The sequence below is a fragment of the Balaenoptera acutorostrata genome, chromosome 3 (assembly GCF_949987535.1).
Source record: "Balaenoptera acutorostrata chromosome 3, mBalAcu1.1, whole genome shotgun sequence".
Classification (NCBI taxonomy): domain Eukaryota; kingdom Metazoa; phylum Chordata; class Mammalia; order Artiodactyla; family Balaenopteridae; genus Balaenoptera; species Balaenoptera acutorostrata.
In genome coordinates this window covers 138301569-138319592 of record NC_080066.1, presented here as the reverse complement: position 1 = coordinate 138319592, position 18024 = coordinate 138301569, and the positions used below count along the sequence as shown (strand labels likewise).

At 35.9% G+C, this 18024-nt stretch overlaps 1 protein-coding gene across 9 annotated transcripts in view; it reads right to left on the bottom strand.

The window, feature by feature from the left end:
- The window catches only part of KIAA0586 (KIAA0586 ortholog), a 117645-nt gene that overhangs the window by 31534 nt on the left and 68087 nt on the right, over window positions 1–18024 (bottom strand). For 8 of the 9 annotated variants that reach the window (XM_057544076.1, XM_057544079.1, XM_007192935.3 and 5 more), the window contains 3 exons: window positions 15730–15864; window positions 10936–11113; window positions 1928–2082 (listed from right to left, as the gene is read on the bottom strand). In XM_057544076.1, the coding sequence (XP_057400059.1) occupies window positions 1928–2082; window positions 10936–11113; window positions 15730–15864 (468 nt within the window). The remainder of the gene's footprint in view (window positions 1–1927; window positions 2083–10935; window positions 11114–15729; window positions 15865–18024) is intronic. The other variant, XM_057544078.1, reaches the window with a different exon arrangement.

The window sequence follows — 18024 nt, the reverse complement described above, 5'->3', positions numbered from 1 at the left end:
TTTGTGAGAATCGTCCATGTCACTGTACGTATCAGTAGTCCATGGCTTTTTTTTTTTTTAATAAAGTTATTTATTTATTTACTTATTTTTGACTGCGTTGGGTCTTTGCTGCTACGCGTGGGCTTTCTCTAGTTGCGTAGAGCAGGGGCTACTCTTCGTTGCGGTGCATGGGCTTCTCATTGCAGTGGCTTCTCTTGTTGCGGAGCACCGGCTCTAGGCACGCGGGCTTCAGTAGTTGTGGCACACGGTCTCAGTAGTTGTGGCTCGTGGGCTCTAGAGCGCAGGCTCAGTAGTTGTGGTGCACGGGCTTAGTTGCTCCATGGCATGTGGGATCTTCCCAGACCAGGGCTCAAACCCGTGTCCCCTGCATTGGCAGGCAGATTCTTAACCACTGCGCCACCAGGGAAGTCCGTCCATGGCTTTTTATTGCTAAGCAGTATTCCATCTTATAGATATGCCACAACTTGTACATTCAGCAATTGATGAATATTTATGTTGTTTCCAGTTTGGGGCTACTACAAATAAAGTTGCTATGAACATTCATGTGCAAGCCTTTGCTTAGACATATGTGGTAGTTTCTCTTGGGTAAATAAATACCTAGGAGTGAAATGTCTGGGTCATATGGTAGGTGTACATTTTATCAATACTTTTTTAAGAAATTGCCAAACTGTTTTCCAAAGTGGTTGAATCATTTTACATTCCCAACCAGCAGCATATGAGAGTTTAAGTGCTCCACACCCCTGACAAAACTTGGCATGCTGGTCTTTTTAATTTGAGATGTTCTAATGCATGTGTAGTAGTATTTCAATGTGGTTTTAATTAGCATTTTCCTAACGATTACTGATGTTGAGAATCTTTTTATGTGCTCACTTGCCATCAGTATATCTTCTTTGGGTAAGGTATCTGTCCAAAGATTTTATCCATTTTTTAATTGGATTGTTTGTTTTCTTAATATTGAATTCTGTGAGTTCCTTATATATCCTGCATATAAGCCTTCTACCAGATAAGTGATTTGCAAATATCTTCTCCCAATCTGTAGCTTGTTTTTTCATTCTCTTAACTGTGTGTTTTGAAGAGCAGATGTTCTGGTTTTTAATAAGACCAGTTAATTAATTTTTTTTCTTTCATGGATAGTGTTTTTGGTGTCATTTTGGCCTAACCCAAGGTCACAAACAATTTTTCTTTTATTACAGAATTAATTAACAGATATTTATTCATTACTAGTTTTTTCCTGATGTTTGCTTGGTCACAGGTTATTAATACTGAACCCTACATAATAGTGTGTTCCATAAGCAATCTTTATTTTATATACTTTTGGCTTTCACCCTCAACACCATGCAATGCAACACAATACCATACCATGATGACCATTTATTGAATAAATTAATCTACAGTGAGATTACACAGATTAAAAAACTGTATTTAATTTAACATGAGCATTTTTTTTTACACCTTGGAGAGTAATTATCCTACTTTTTCAGTACACAAGATTGCATGGGCCATTGGCTTAACTCAGTATGAAATATCTCATGCTTTCACGGTAACACACTTCACAAATTTTAATAGAATAAATATTTATTGAGTACCTATTATGCACAAACTACTAAACTAGATATTGCATGGGAATATAGAGGTGTAAATGATAATAGCTATCTAACTCGGTAATAGGCATTTTTACATACGTTATTTTAATCTTTAATTTAAAGATGAGGAAATTAAGGCTTAGAAAAAGGCTAAGTATGTATTCAAGGTCACAGCTAGAGATTGGATGAGCTAAGATCTACAGCCAGGCTTGAGTCAGTGAAAAAAGGAGGCATGATTTGAGGCTGTCTGACTCCAAAGACTGTGCTCTTGACAGTGTTCTATGCTAAGGCAATATTGTTACCATTCTGATTTAAGTAAAGTACAAGTGCTATTAATTGGGTACCTGAGGAAAATCTTCAGCTGCCACTGATAGTTTAACATCATCTTCTTGTGTTGTCAGAAGTTTTGTGGGAAGGGCAAGGTGAGGATCTGGCCGCAACTCCAATTCTCCCAAACTCATTGGACCATGACTAGCACATAAATCTTCATAAATATCATCTGTTATCAAGTATGTAAACAAAAAGTTAAAATAAATTATTTCTTAGAAAAAGAAAAATTGGCTAAAATTACCAATATTTCTTACCTGCTGAATTAGAAGTACTTCAATAGAAAATACGTGTCACCAAGGCTTCACTGCAATTAAAACCAAAGCTCACAGAGAATGCAAAAAGTACCTATGTTCAAACAAACCTATGGACTATTCTAAGGTTCCAATCAGCAAGCTATTCACGCAGTTCACACCCAACACCCACTCCTACACACCAACTCCTAACACTCCAGATTACCTTTTCTATCAATAAGAGTCAATAGAATACTTTGCATCTAAAATGTAATATCAAATCAAGGGGCAATTTCCTGACTAGAAAATGTTGGTATTGCTTAGTTCTGTTCTGGTATTTTTCTTCAAAAGATCAAGCTCCTCTTTTCCTCATCCAAATGACATCCCAATCAAATCAATAAAAAGAAGACAATAAGAGCGGAGATAAATATTTATCTAATAATATCACTGTACATTTACACTACATTTTATACTCCAAGCACTTTCACATATATTATCTCATTTAACTTGAATCTCACAATCATTCTGTAAGGCAGGAGGATCCGATAGTTTTATAACTGTCTTTCCCTGTAAGGCTCAGGGAAGTTAACTGTCAAAAAATCAGAGCTAAGAGGTGAAAAGGACCTAAAATCCTCATCTTTCAACTCCTAGTCACTGTTCCTTATTTCACATTCTTGCTAAATTATTTCTAAGAAAATTGTTTTCCCTAATTAATGGTCACCTTTTAAATATAGCACAATGCAGTCTCATTTTAATCAGTGGAAATAGACCTGAAGCACTATACATAAATTGTTTTAAATGAAATGATATTTTAAAGACCCCACAGGTATTTTCCATTTAAAGGCAGTATGTTGACAATTTCTTAGGTTTAGCAAATAATTACTCTCTGATTTTTTTATGTTAATCTATATTTTTAGGTGGCTTTTACATAAAGCAGAATACATACACTGACTTTTAAGTTTTACCTTTCCAGAATTTGATCTACACAAAACAATTTCTCAAAATTATTATCTGTTTTATTCTCATTTTATTTATAAGATTAATTTAAATAATTGTAATAACATCCATCATTTAGAGCAACCATTGTTCCAAGTCTCATATTGGCCTTTTTATATTCTGATATGGCTTTTTCTATTCCTATGTCACTTTTCCTACATTTTCTTAAGACTGGCAAATGAATTAAGATAAAAGAATTCATACATACATAAAAACTTTTTGTATTGATTATATGATTATATACCTAGAAAGCCCTAGAATCCCTAGTGAGGAAAAAGAATTTTGTTAGAATTAATAAGACAATTTGGTACTATGACTGGATACTAAAAAAATATACAAAAATCATTGGTTTCTCTCTATATTATGCAATATGCACTTAGAAATAGAAAAGTAATCTTTTACTGTATGACCAGAACTGTAAAATAATTAAGAAAGGTATAGAAGAAGAAAATGAAGAAAATTATGAAATCTTATTGAAGAGCACAAAACAAGATCTGGACAAATAGTAAAATACATGAAATGTATTTTTATATATACATATAAAAATGTCAATTCTTCCAATATTAATACATAAATTAGCACAATTCCAATCAGGGTGATTTTTAATTGAAAAACAGAATTTTAGAGTTTATATGGAAGAATAAATACCTGAGAATTGTCAAGAAAAGCAGGAAAATTTATTTTAAAGATTTATTTTTTATTGATTAATTGATTGATTGATTGCTATGTTGGGTCTTCGTTTCTGTGCTAGGGCTTTCTCTAGTTGTGGCAAGCGGGGGCCACTCTTCATCACGGTGCGCGGGCCTCTCACTATCGTGGCCTCTCTTGTTGCGGAGCACAGGCTCCAGACACGCAGGCTCAGTAATTGTGGCTCACGGGCCCAGCCGCTCCGCGGCATGTGGGATCTTCCCAGACCAGGGCTCGAACCCGTGTCCCCTGCATTAGCAGGCAGATTCTCAACCACTGCGCCACCAGGGAAGCCCAGGAAAATTTATTTTAAAAAGTAAACTTGCCCTATCAGATAACAGAATGTACCATAAAGACACAGTAGTCTAATGTGTTTTAGATCCTAAGGAATCTAGAATACTTAGAATAAAGAATCGAGAAAAAAAATTCCTACATCTATGAGAATTTAATATACAAATTGGTTGATATTTCAATTCAGTAGGAAAAAGATACATAATAATTGGCACAACTGACTACTTATCTGGAAGAAAATCAAATTGAACTTCTACCTTACACCACTTGCAAAAATAAATTCCAGATAGACTTCAATATAAATATATACTAAATAATGAACTTGCAAAAAGAATCTGAGACTACAGGTATAAGCTTGTATTGGGGGAAACCTAACCACGTGATGAAAACACAGGAAGTATAAAAGATGTAAATAACTCTATAAAATTGTTTAAATTATATGGAAAAGAATATAAATAATGTCAATGAACAAAGTACAAATTTGGGAAAAGACATTTGCAATATAGATGATAGAAAATGTCTAAAATACAGAAATAGGTCTTACAAAGTTACAAGAAAAACTTAGAACCTAACAGACGGGGGAAAAACTTAAGTAGGTAATTCACAGAAGAGCAAATACAAATAGCCAACAAACATAAGCTCAGCAGTAGTCAGCCATATCTTTATAATTTAACTGACAAAAATAAAAATAGTAGTAAACACAATTTCTGGAAGGGATATGGGGGAAGGTTGTAATATATTACTGATAAAAATAAATTAGTTTAAATTTTTAAGACAGCAACTTGGTATATCTATTTTAATTTTTTTTTTTTTTAAATCTTTGCTTTTATTGTATGTTAATTATACCTTGATTTTTTTTTTAATTTAATTTAATTTTATTTATTTATGTCTGTGTTGGGTCTTCGTTTCTGCGCGAGGGCTTTCTCCAATTGTGGCAAGTGCGGGCCAATCTTCATCGCGGTGCGCGGGCCTCTCATTATCGCGGCCTCTCTCGTTGAGGAGCACAGGCTCCAGACGCGCAGGCTCAGTAGTTGTGGCTCACGGGCCTAGCCGTTCCGCGGCATGTGGGATCCTCCCGGATAGGGGCACAAACCCGTGTCCCCTGCATTGGCAGGCGGATTCCCAACCGCTGCGCCACCAGGGAAGCCCTATTTTAAATTTTTAAATATATTTTCCCTTGGGCCCAGTAACTACTTCTGGGAAACTATTTCTGAAATATAAAATGCAGCAATATGTTAGGATACACACGTGTGAATATTTACTTTAGCACTGTTTATAGTAGGGGCAAAATGATAATAAAGTAAATATTCATCAACAGAGCAATGACTGAATACATTATTGGAAATCCACACTAAAAGTGGATAAAAAGTCAATAAAAAGATGAATTTAAGCACTACTACTTGACGTGGAGTAATTTCTGCAGGGTTTACTGGGTGAAAACAAAATGCAGGCGAGTGTGCATGACACAATCTCAACTTGTAAAATAATAACAAATACACACACATCATATGTACCTATCATGTATACTGTATGTGTGTGTGTATATAATTATTATATATGCATAAGGAAAAAAACCCAGGAAGGTTACATACCAGAATCTTAACACGAGTTAAAGCATAAAGTGGGACAGGAGAAAATGTGAGGAGGAGGGGTAGATGAAGAGCACTCAAAAAAAGAGTCTATAACTTTAAGTAATATATGATATAATCATATTTTATTTTTATGTAAAATGATATGTGGCTGATGTATGGGTGTAAAGAAAAAAATTAATTAAAAAAGACACAAGGTAGATTGTGATAAAAGAAGAAAAAAATTAAATATAGAAACCAAGAAAGTGTGTAATCAAACATCTCCCAAAAGCATTAAAAGCGCATAATAGCTTTCAGCTCACATAACACCCTATCACTTAACCTATATTTACTGACTATGCTACATACTCTGCTAGATGACAGGGCTATTACAGTGGACAAGATAAAGTCTCCATTTTCAAGTGAGATTACAAATCAGTGTGATAAGAGCAACATTAGGCAGGCGACATTAGAGGACTACACAGAGAGCATATTTGACGGTACCTAACCCAGTGATAAGGGATCAGGAAAGGATTCCATGACAGCAATGACAACAATGTTGAACTTGCTGTGTCACTTCTAAAAAGTATGCTAATTGAGTGTAATGTACATTAGTAAGCCCTTTGTAAGAGGGACACTTAAAGTATTATTCCATTCAAGACAAATTTAATTAATCATAATTTAAAATCCCTAATTTTACTTTTCTAGAATCTTACTGCTTTGAAAAAGCAACCATGGTAGACTTTCAGAGAAGACTAAGTCTGCTTGAATTGCCAGTGCCAGCAGCAGCTTTGGTTCTTGCCTATCTAATAAATTATTCCATTTGTATGAAACCCAAAGGTACCTCAAATTCCACATAGATGAAACCCCACTCATTCTTATTTCCTCCTAATTCTGTCTTTCCTCCAGAATCCCTCCCTCCCTCAGTGAATGGAAATACCACCTATCCAATCATTCTAGCCAGAAACCTGGAGTCATCTTAGACCCTCTCTTCTTTTGCACCTCTCATATTCAACTAAGTCTTGTCCACTCTCCTCCTCAAATGTCTCTCAAGTCTCCCTTTTCATATTTCTTCGCTGTTGAATAATGTCTCACCAGGTTTACTTTAATAACTGTCTAAGCCAGAGGCTCCTTGCCTCCAGTCTTAATCCTCCCCAATCTATCCATCACACTGCACCTCACATGATCTTGCTAAATAAAAGGTAAATATGATCATGTCACTCATTTACATACAATCTTTAATGGATCTGTGAATATCACAAAACATTCAGAATTGACAGAAATTCAAGACTGAATTTTCCATGGGCATAAATATAAAGTAAGATTGGAATTACTTTCCGTTTTGCACACAAACGAATCTCTCCTGTCTTAGAGTAAATCCAAAAACCACTTGATATTATTATCTATATCCACCTGGTTTCTGCAACTGTTCCAATCCCATTGCATCCTAAACTCTAATTCACTGATAAAGTACTTACATTTCCCCGCTTAAGTTTCACTGTTTTTTTTTCTTTAACTTTATCCCCTTGTCTCATTGCATATTCTGCCTCGGAGGTTTCTCTTACACTTACTACACAGCAAACATCTATTCATCATTGAGAACTCATTTCAAGTTACCTCCTCACACATGAAGTCTTTCCTGATTGCCCTCCCCAGTTACAACTGACCTGTACCCCCATCCTATACGGACTGCTTCACAATAACTACAGTAATTTATTGCATGTTTTTGCCTTCTCTCTACCACCTCTACTAGAGAAAAAATTCATTATGGATAAGGCCTTACCAGGTTTTATATTCCTACCACCTAGAATGTGCTTAGAGCAGAGCAAGCACTCAAAAAATATTTTCTGAATAAGTAAATGAATAAACTGGAACGTGCTTATCACACTTCATCATCTGGCTAATTCCTCTAAGATTCAGTTTCACATTGGCTCTTGTGGGAAACCTTCTCTGAGCTCTCACGTGTGGGCTGTTCCTCCTCTGCGCTCCCAAAGCAGTCTGTGTTGTTGCATTAATCACACAATATTAAAATTGCTGTCTCATATTCTCCTACACAAGTTTGTAAACTTCCCTGAGAGCAGATGTCTATTACCTCTGCATCTCAAGACCCTAATATTGTACTAATATATTGGTATTGAGTACACAGTAGGTACTCAATACAAGTTTTCTGAGTAAATGAAGAGCTATAATTGGTAGTAAGTCCCAGAGTCCTCACAGTTTGTTCAAAATACCAGTTTACACTTTAGGGTTCTCGAGACAATTCTTCAAACCTTATTTAGCATCTTTTTGTTACTCAACCCAACCTGAAAGCCTCAGAATTAGAAACAGTGGTAGGGGACTATAGGTTGCAAATAGGATGCTTTCTGAAAATGAGCAGGGGTGGGGACAGGCAAGGTAAGGATAGCTGAGCCTCTGTAAACAAAGTTACTAAAAATCAACATGAAAGGCATGAGATTAGCCAGTAGCAGAAATAGTGATACACTGGGACTCATTCTTCTACAGTAAACATAATGTAACAAAATACTTAAAGCAAGAGGAACAAACTAGCTCTCTATAGGCACCTTCCTTTTAAGCAACTGTGGATAGTTTCTGGTTCCATTAAATACACTGGAGAAGGTATTGATATTTTTACATCCTCCAAGCATTATTAAAGATAGTAACAGTTATCACGTGCCAAGCACAGTGCTCTTTTATGCGCATTGTCACCTACTACCCACCCCTAATAACCTTAGGAGGTAGATATTGTTTGTGGTAAGCAGCGTCCACGATGGTCCCCTAACATCTGGGTCCTGGTATTCACACCTTTCTGTAGTCCCCTACGATATTATTCCAGGATTGGTCTGTGTTATCAACAGAATGTGGCAGAAGTAATGGCATGTCACTTCTGAGACTAGGTTATAAAAGACATCGTGGTTTCCATCTTGGTTGCTCACTTTCTCTCAGATCACCCACTCTGGGAAAAGCCAGCTGCCATGTCATGACAGCCCTATAGAAAGGTTCCAGTAATGAGGAACCGAGGCATCTTGCCAGCAGCCATGTGAGTGAGCTTGGGGAACAGATCCTCCAACCCTAGCTGAAGCCCTCATACGACTGCAGCTCTAGCCAACAGCTTGACTACACCCTCATGAGAGATCCTGAGGACCATGCAGCTAAGCCACTCCCAGATTCGTGACTTTCAGAACTGTGTGAGATAATAAACGTTTGCTGTCTTCATCTGCTAAATTTGGGGGTAATTTGTTACATAGCAATAGGTAACTAATACATTAATATTATCCCCACTTGATAGATGAGGAAACTTGGGCTCAGAAAGATTGTTACTTGTCCAAAAATACAGAGCTGGAATTCAAACAGATTTCTGAAACTCAGACTCTTAGCCACTCTGTCATACTGACCCATCTATATGCTCAATCTTATGCCATATTACTTATTATTTTTTCCAATTAAATTAAATAAATATCTATAGCGTGCCTACAATTAAAAATGAACTGTACTATAGGTAATCTGCTAGGTGATACCAGGGTATAAGGAGGGGCTAAACAGGATATATCCTCATGGATTTTATTCTGTAACATTTATTATTTATTTATTTTTATTTTCTGTAACAATTTGACAAGTACCTCTTTGTTCGCCAAGTACCAAGCAGCTCTCAAGTGATCTGCGAGAGCCATCTAGTGTCAATTCTATTTAATTGCACTCTGCACGGTTAGCTGGATACAAATATAGAAGTCATATTTTAATGCCACTTTGAATCCTAATTTTTAAAAACGTAAAAAAACTAATACTCTTACTATGTACATAAAATAAATAACTCAAATATTAATTTACATTTATTCCCATAGAAAATTCAGTCTTGAATGTCTCTCAGTTCTGAATGATAAGGTGTTTGCTCATACTCTGTGCCAATCTTTTTCTAACTTCCGGCATCTCCTCTTCTAACTTCTGGCAAATCTGCATACCTCCAGAAGTTCTTTTCATTTAAGAGAATGCAGCAATGGGCATGAGAAAATCAATAAATGAGAATATAGTTGATCATCATTAATCTGAAGATTCCATTTTTGCAAATTCACCTATCTGATAAAATTTATTTGTAACCCTGAAATCAATACTCACAGCACGTTCGCAGTCATTTGTGGACACGTGTAGAGCAGCAGAAACCTGAATCACCCTACACACACTTCAGCAGATGAAGATGAACACGGTACTGCTCTGCTTTCTTATCAGCTCTTACACCGTGAACAAGTGTTCTTTTTCACTGTCTATTTAGTGACACATTTTTCACATTTTTGAACGTTTTGTTGGTGATTTTGTGGGTGTTTAAAATGGCCCCCAAACATAGTGCAGAAGTGCTCTCTAGTGTACCTAAGTGCAAGAAGGCTGCGATGGGCCTTACAGAAAAAATATATGTGTTAGATAAGTGTCATTCAGGAATGAGTTAAGTGCTGTTGGCCGTGAGATTCAATGTTAATGAATCAACAATATGTATTAAATAAGTGTCCTTAAATAGAAACACACATAAAACAAAGTTATGTATTGATCACTGTCAAAAAGGTTATAATCAGAGGCTCACAGGAACCTAACCTTGTATTTCCCCTAGAGGCAGTGGCTCAGTATTTGCTAATTCAATGTTTCTGGTGACTCTATAGGACATAAGTACTATAGATAATGAAAATCAACTACATATGCTAGAAATTGGTATTCTCTTTTCTACTCTTATTCCCAAAGTGTTACAGCAGAAAGTTTAGTTAATAAAATTCCAAAACAGTCCTGAGTACACTGAGCACTGAGTCAGAAGAGTGAACTTCTACAGTACTACCTAATTTAACATTGTCCTACGCAAGATCTGTTATGTCACAGTTGTGATGTGCTGGTTATATTTTTCCAGTATATATTAAAATAAATACATCACTATTAAAAAATTTTAGGTGGACACACGCATATTACCAAAATTATCTCATGCCCCATCCAGTGATTCACAGACCAACACTTTGGGGAAATACTGCTATAAATACCATAGAAAAAGTCATTATCAAACTTTTCAATTATGAATACCCCTTTTAATAAGGAAATTTTGTAAGCCCCTACCTAAAAATAGTTATGCTTTTCTTAATTCAGATTAGGAACACTACTGTAGATTATAATACAAAACAGAATACAGCATTCAACATGGAAACAGTACCAAAAAAGTATGATGGGATTCGAAGTGAATATTCTAACAGACAATACCTCAAGAAGCAATATTTTGGTGTATACCTGTAACTGTGTCACACTGCTGAGATAATGGCTTAGGAGCACATCTTTGATCTGAAGACTCTGCGTTAGTTACAGGCTGCTGCATATAGGCGGAACGTCCCATTAAGATGTTCTCTGCTGCTGCTGTCAGCCTGGGCCTTTGTCCTTCACTAAGTTCACCTACACTGTTTTCCAAGTCCTGTAAAAAGTAGAAACCATTGTTACAAACATTACATTAAAATCAAGTCAAAACAAGAAATATTTGTCAAATGTATCATGATGCAGACCACATGACTGCTTGAAAGCTATTTTAGGAAGTCCTTATTATGTCACATACACACTACAGGAAAGTTAGTTTAATAAGATATCTAAGTGCAGGCTTTGTTCTCCATATCTTATTTCTTATGAAGTTAAATACCCATTATCTGTTTTCTTCAACCTCCAAATTAGACAACAATAAAACACACCGGAAAAATGTTATTATTTAAAACACTAAATGCTGGCACACATTATACATTGTTCATACAGCTTAATTAGAAGAATAGAAAATTCACCTCTTGTTCTTTATGAATGAAAATTGGCTGAAGTTGTTAGTGTGAACTTTATAATAAAACAACTGATGAAAATGTACAAAAAGTATGAATATGTTTCTTTATCAAATATATGAAATAAATAAAAACCAAAAAGATGATGACTTCTATTTTCTTTTGATATTAAAAATAATATGCCCTAATCACTAGCACCTCTTGTGACTTGGAGATATTCTAATTAATGAGTTTGCTAATCAAGAACTGAATAAAAATTCCAGTATATGAAAGTTCTCATGTTTTTTATTAAAAGGAGTTTAATTTCAACCAAGTGGGGTTTTTTTTTTACTAGAATATATGAAAAAATCACTGCTGAAACATCTTTGATGACTCTGTTGATTACAAAATAAAATCTAACTGTTTAGCTCATCATTCAAGATTTTCTACAATTTGCCCTAATTATCCTCTACAGATTTGTAGCTCCCCTTATCCTGTAATCTGACTTTTCTTTAAGAATATCAGTTGCTCAACATCCTTTAAAACAGAAAAAGATTGTCTTGCAATTAATATAAAACCCTTGGAGATTCTTGGGCAAAGTTTAGAATGACAGCAGATACATTTTCCCTAGAAACTAACTAGAAATATTTCACAGTGCCTATATTACTCTGCCACTACCATATAAATGTTGTGCAATATACAGTACCTTCTCTGTTATGAACCAATTTTTTAAGGTACTTGTAACTGCTGAACTACTTAACACCTTAATACTCTATGACCCTACTGAAGATTTAGCTTCCCTATTCACAAAATGCTCTCGTACTCATAAGCAGTTATCATTCTTATATTATACTCAAAGCTCAGACTCATGTCAATTCTAAGTTAGGCTACCTATGATTTCTAGTAGTACACCTGGCCCATCCACATAAATGTACAAATTGCAGTTTTGTCATCAGACTACTCTCACTGACCTGATGCTCCCTCTGGGCAAAGAGTTTTAAGCACAAAGAATGGTTACTATTTTCTTACCAAAGCAATATTTTAACTTACAAATGTATCATTACTACAAGTTCTTATTACAAACAAAACAAATGTTTGATAGTTCTGTAAACGTAGGATAACGCACTAAATGTCACTGTTAATCAGACTGGCAAAAATTTAAGATTAAAAATATCATATGTGGTGTTGGAAAGGAATCTCACATGGTTGAAAAGCAATTTATTAGTGTCCATTTAAATTATAAATGCTCATGCCTTTTGAGTAATTCCACCCCTCATTATCTTCTACAGAAAGGCAATTCCTCATAATGTAAAAAGGATTTTATTCTTATTACAGTTTGGAGAGAAAAAAAAATTGGAACCAATCTAAAAATCCTTCAGTAGTAGAATAATTAAACTAGGGTATACTACATGGTAGATAAAAAGGATATGGTGGATCTTTAGGATTTATAGTTAAATTTTAAGAATCAGATGGCAGAAAAACACATACACATACCTCAAAATTATCCACACATGACCACACACAAACACACACAACCACACACATATGCAAATGTTCAGGTGCTTAGAAAAAGATCTGGAAAGGATAAACTTCCAACTTCTGGGCTTCTGGTCTAGCCAAGATGGCAAACTAACAAAGGCTGCCAGCTCCCTGTCCCCAAAACAATGCTGTAGTAACTACATAAGTGGGAAGAAACCAGGATTCTGAGAACTAAGTAAAAATTGTGAAAAACCACTGAGAAAGACTGACGGCTAGCTTGACCTGGTGTGTGTGGGAAGAAAGGGGCTGCATCCTGAGGAGGAGGGTCGCTAGAGGAGGTTTAGTGAGAAGAAAGATTGGAACAAAGTGCTGCTGCCATTCCCTTTTTCCCTCACTAACTTGAGATCATCACTGCTTGTCCCTTAACCATAAGGATCTTGGTAACAATCTGGGCTGCAGATACTAGTACCCCAGAGTAACATCAGGGAGCATGAAGGCCCAGCTGGGGTGAAAAGTTACAGGTGACATCTGACCAGAAACCCATGCGCATTCATTCCTTCACTCTCTCCCTTCTTCACCCCAGGACAGGAATACAAAACTTCCCAAAGAAACTTCTTCCTAAGGGTTTTAAAGACACAACAACCAGCAGAAACACTGAACGGTAGAGTACCAGCAAACAGCAGTGGCCACGATCAATAGTGGTTCTGTGCTGCCTGAGACGCCCATCCCTGGGGCTCATCTCCTCCTCTCTTCTTATATTCACAGGAACAGACTATGGCCCGATTTTAGTCCTTACCCAATACGAATTCTCACAGAATAGCTTATTCCCACAGCCGCCACCCCAGGCCCCCGGCCCCGGAACATGAGTTCATATACCAAAAGAAACAGATACTCTTATAAAGCAGAAACTAACACACCATTGTAAAGCAATTATACTCCAATAAAGATGTTAAAAAAAAAAAAGAAAGAAAGAAACAGATATATGAGGAATCAATTAGTGTTTAAAAAAAAAGTGAAAAACATTAATCATACACATACACACAAGGAACAAAGAAAGATATTAACAATGTGAAACAAAAAATCATTCAAAAAAAAGAACTAAGTAAGACTATCAAATATGAAAAATATAATAAATCAGATAAATAGTAGGCTAAAGAACAACTTAGTGGTTGGCAGATCAGATTGAAGAACTCTCCCAGAAGAGAGTAGGAAAGAATGAAGACATAGAAAGCCTAAGAGATAAAACAAACAGAAGCAGAAGCGTTAATATCTGGAAATAACAGTTCTAGCCAGAGGGGGAAAAAATGAGAGGAAGAAAAAAATTGAAAAAGTAGTGAGAGAAATTTCCCAGCATTAAAAAGATGGAAAAGTCTGAGCATCAAATGAATAAATGAACCAATATTACTGATTTCCAAAATGAAGGAAAGAAGGATTAGTTAGTGGAACTTTTAAACTACACTGACATTTCTACTATTTTCTACCATTTTTTGTGCCATTTGTTTGTCTCATTTTCTCTCTCCTCTTTCTCTCTCAGCCTACTGGTTTCTATACTAAGCAGCATGGTTTCTACAGCTATGAGAGTACTTTCTTGAGTTTAGCAACAGCCATCACAACTAGTATCTTTCCAGTGAAATCAATTTTTGGTCAATAGCTAAGTAAAGTTGCAGAAAATTCAGTCATTTTTCAATAAGAAGGAGTAAGTTAAATTTCCATTTTTTCCATTACTAAGTTCCATATCTTTTTTCTTCTACCTTTCCTAAGAATTAAAATTTTTAAGATAAAAATTAATAGAAAATAAAGCCAGCCATCTCCTTGGATTCTGTGTAGTCTTCAGATCTTCAGCTCATCTAAAGCCAGTTTCACACCTGTTCAAGCAAAGACAACCAAATACAATAGAAAGAATACTAAATAGAATCAAGAATCCTAGTCCCACCTCTATCATCAACCAGCCTGAGCAACTACACTGTACATTTCCACCTGGAATTTCCTTAAGCACCTTAAACTTAATGTTTCAGATCAAATTCATTACCTTCCCCACAATACTTGGCACTCTTCTCTCTGCTTTTCTAAGCCAACAACTACACAACCACAACTTCCCTTAACCAGTGACCAATTACTGCCAATCAGTACTCTTAAATTTAAATCTCTCTCCTTTCTATTTCTACTTAACTGCCTTTGTTCATGTTCTCATTCTGGACTACCCCAGTGGTGTTCTGACAAACCTCTATCTTTCCCTCACTTGTCCATGGCTCCATATGTCTTCCTAAATATCTCAGCCTGTGACTCCCTCGCCCAAAAATATCTTAAGGGGCTCCGTAGTGTCCAAGCCTTACCATGGCCTACAAGGTTCTTTACGATCATATTGTTCAATCTACTTCTCCAGCTATTTGATCAGTTACTGCACGGTAGAGTCATTGCTTAAGCTCTTTTCTCCCTATAGGACTGTAAGCTGCTTAAAGGTAGGGACCCTGCCTCATTCATCTTTGTACCTTTTCGGAGGTTGTGTCTGGCATATAGTAGATACTCAGTAAATGGTTGCAGAAAGAAAGAAAGAATGAATGAACGATCCTCACAAATCATTTAAAAGGGCTTCAGTTTTTTTCATCTATAGAATAAGAGAGTTGGAACAGATGGCCTAAATTCCTTTCAGCTGTAAAACTCATAACTCTATGGTTCTAGGTTAAAGTTACTGCAAGGCTGATCCCTGAGTAAGCTGAAGTATTAGAGTGCTTTAACTAAAAGTAGGAATACTTTTGTTATCTTTTTCCTGTATTTAGATCTAACAGAAAAAAAAATTAAGGTTAAAAAATACCTCTGAATGATAGACCATTTGCTGTGAAACTAACGATTCCTGGTTTTGTTTAGCAAGAAGAGAAAGAATTGCATCAGCATGAATTTCTTTATGGGGCATCCTAATCACTTGTCCTTCGCTGGGAGGATCATCTTCCTAAGTAAAATATAAAGACAATACAATAGAAAAACAAAAATTAATCTATCAGTTACATTTTTCATAATTTATGATTAATAAAACTTAACAGTCATCATGAACATGGTCATATTAGCACTTTACAGAAAGAAGATGGACTCTTTATCATCATTTAGATCTCACTTCCATTCAACTATACTAAAAACCCTTTATTTTTGCCTCAAATGTAAATAACAGTATAAAATAATTGGGTTACATTTAAACTAGAGATTTACTATAAAAGCATATGAAAGTTGGACCCTTCGTCCCATGTGATTGAGTTACAATGATTCATTAACGTTTTATACAGTGTCATCAAGTTTTTGGCTCACATGGTTTCCTGCTTCATGTTGAAGCAGCACACAAAGCCGCGCCCCCAGTGTGGCAATGGGGGCAAAGCACCGCAGCAGTGGTGCGACCTGGACCGCAGGCAGAAATGAAAAACTGCAGAAATACGCTGAGGCACTATAGACCTTTGATTGTCCATTTGCCTTTGCGCTGACCTCCAGTACTCGCTAGGGAGCAGGTACTGAAAGCCCTAGCTGGAAGACCCAGCTTAGACTTCTTGGTGCCTCAAAACAGACCAGTCCCGAAAATGAAGGACAGTGTGGGCCAGAGAGTCAGAAAACTGGATTCCCTTGTAAATACAAGGATTAACATGATTTTAAACTCCATTAATAGTATTTTTTTTTACTTAAGTATCTTACATTTAATGAAATAAAGTTTAACTCTGCAGTACAAGTCTTTATCCCTGAGGTGTACACAGATAAATACCTACTGGTACATAACTGCAAAGTTAGTCTTTTTCAAGACTGTACTTCTGCATGTGACTTTAGCATGAATTTGTAGCATATCTGATTTAGGCTTAGTAAAAATATCAAAATTAAAGTTTAGTTTCAAATGTAAAAAAAGAAAGATGTTATAATTTAGTCCTGGTTCAGTTCAGCTATTTAAACAAACTTAAATGTGCTTTGGCACCATGATAAAGTTCTAAGAATGGATAAAAATGCCCTAATGACATATTAAGTAAGCCAAATGTTAGTGTAATGCTTCTCCGAAAATAAAGACTTCTCCTTTATGCTTCCCCCCCATATTATTTTATAAAAGTGATTTCCACTCTCTTCAGAACAGACTCAATCAATTACTTGTAATAAATAATTACTGTTAGAAAGGTAACTGCCCCATTCAAATCTTATCAAAACTCTCCTTCATTAATTATTTCATACTCCTACATATAGTAAAGCAAATTGTTTTAACACATTTTATTACTTGAATATATGAATCTCCAGATTTGGCATCTTTACCCTACTGTGTCTTTAATAGCGTAAAGATGCTACATGGCATCTTTTGCTTTTTGTTTGTTGGACTTGACAAACATCGGACACACACACCCAGCTGCTTGCAACTCAAGCTTTAGGATTCAGATAGCTCCTATTAGAACTCGAAATTTACAGTTTTTAGCTTAAGTTGATAGCTTAAGATGAAAGGCAAATTATCATGTATCCATATAAAAAGAGTTGTGGATCTATCACTATATAGCTATGTGACACAAACAAGTGATTTAACCTCATTCAACGCAAAGTAAAATGAGTAGTTAACTATTTTTGACAAAGGATGAGCATCATCTTTTGGGATGCTTTTTTAAAATATACAGGTTTAGGCTTCTAACCGCCCATACACATGCATGCATACCATATAACCCTCATGACCTCCTGAATCAACATATCAGAGGGTGGGGGCAGGATGCATATTTTTAAAAGCTCCACTGGTGAATTTAATATACAGTCCTAGTTTATATCACTTGAATAGGCTGCTTTAAAGAAATTTCTAGGGAGTTCCCTGGTGGCCTAGTGGTTAGGATTCTGGGCTTTCATTGCTGTGGCCCAGGTTCAATCCCTGGTCATGGAACTGAGATCCCACAAGCTGCGTGGCACGGCCAAAAAGAAAGAAAAAAAAGAAATTTCTAGCATTATGATTGTAAGGGGATAGAAGGGCATGATGTTTCAAAAGTACACCAATCTCTTTCTTTTTTCATCATGATCTTATATAATGATACAAATGGAAAGATAAAAATGCAACTAGACTTCTAAAACTTCCAGTCAAGGTGGAGTAATAAGGACCAGATACACCCACCACCTTGAA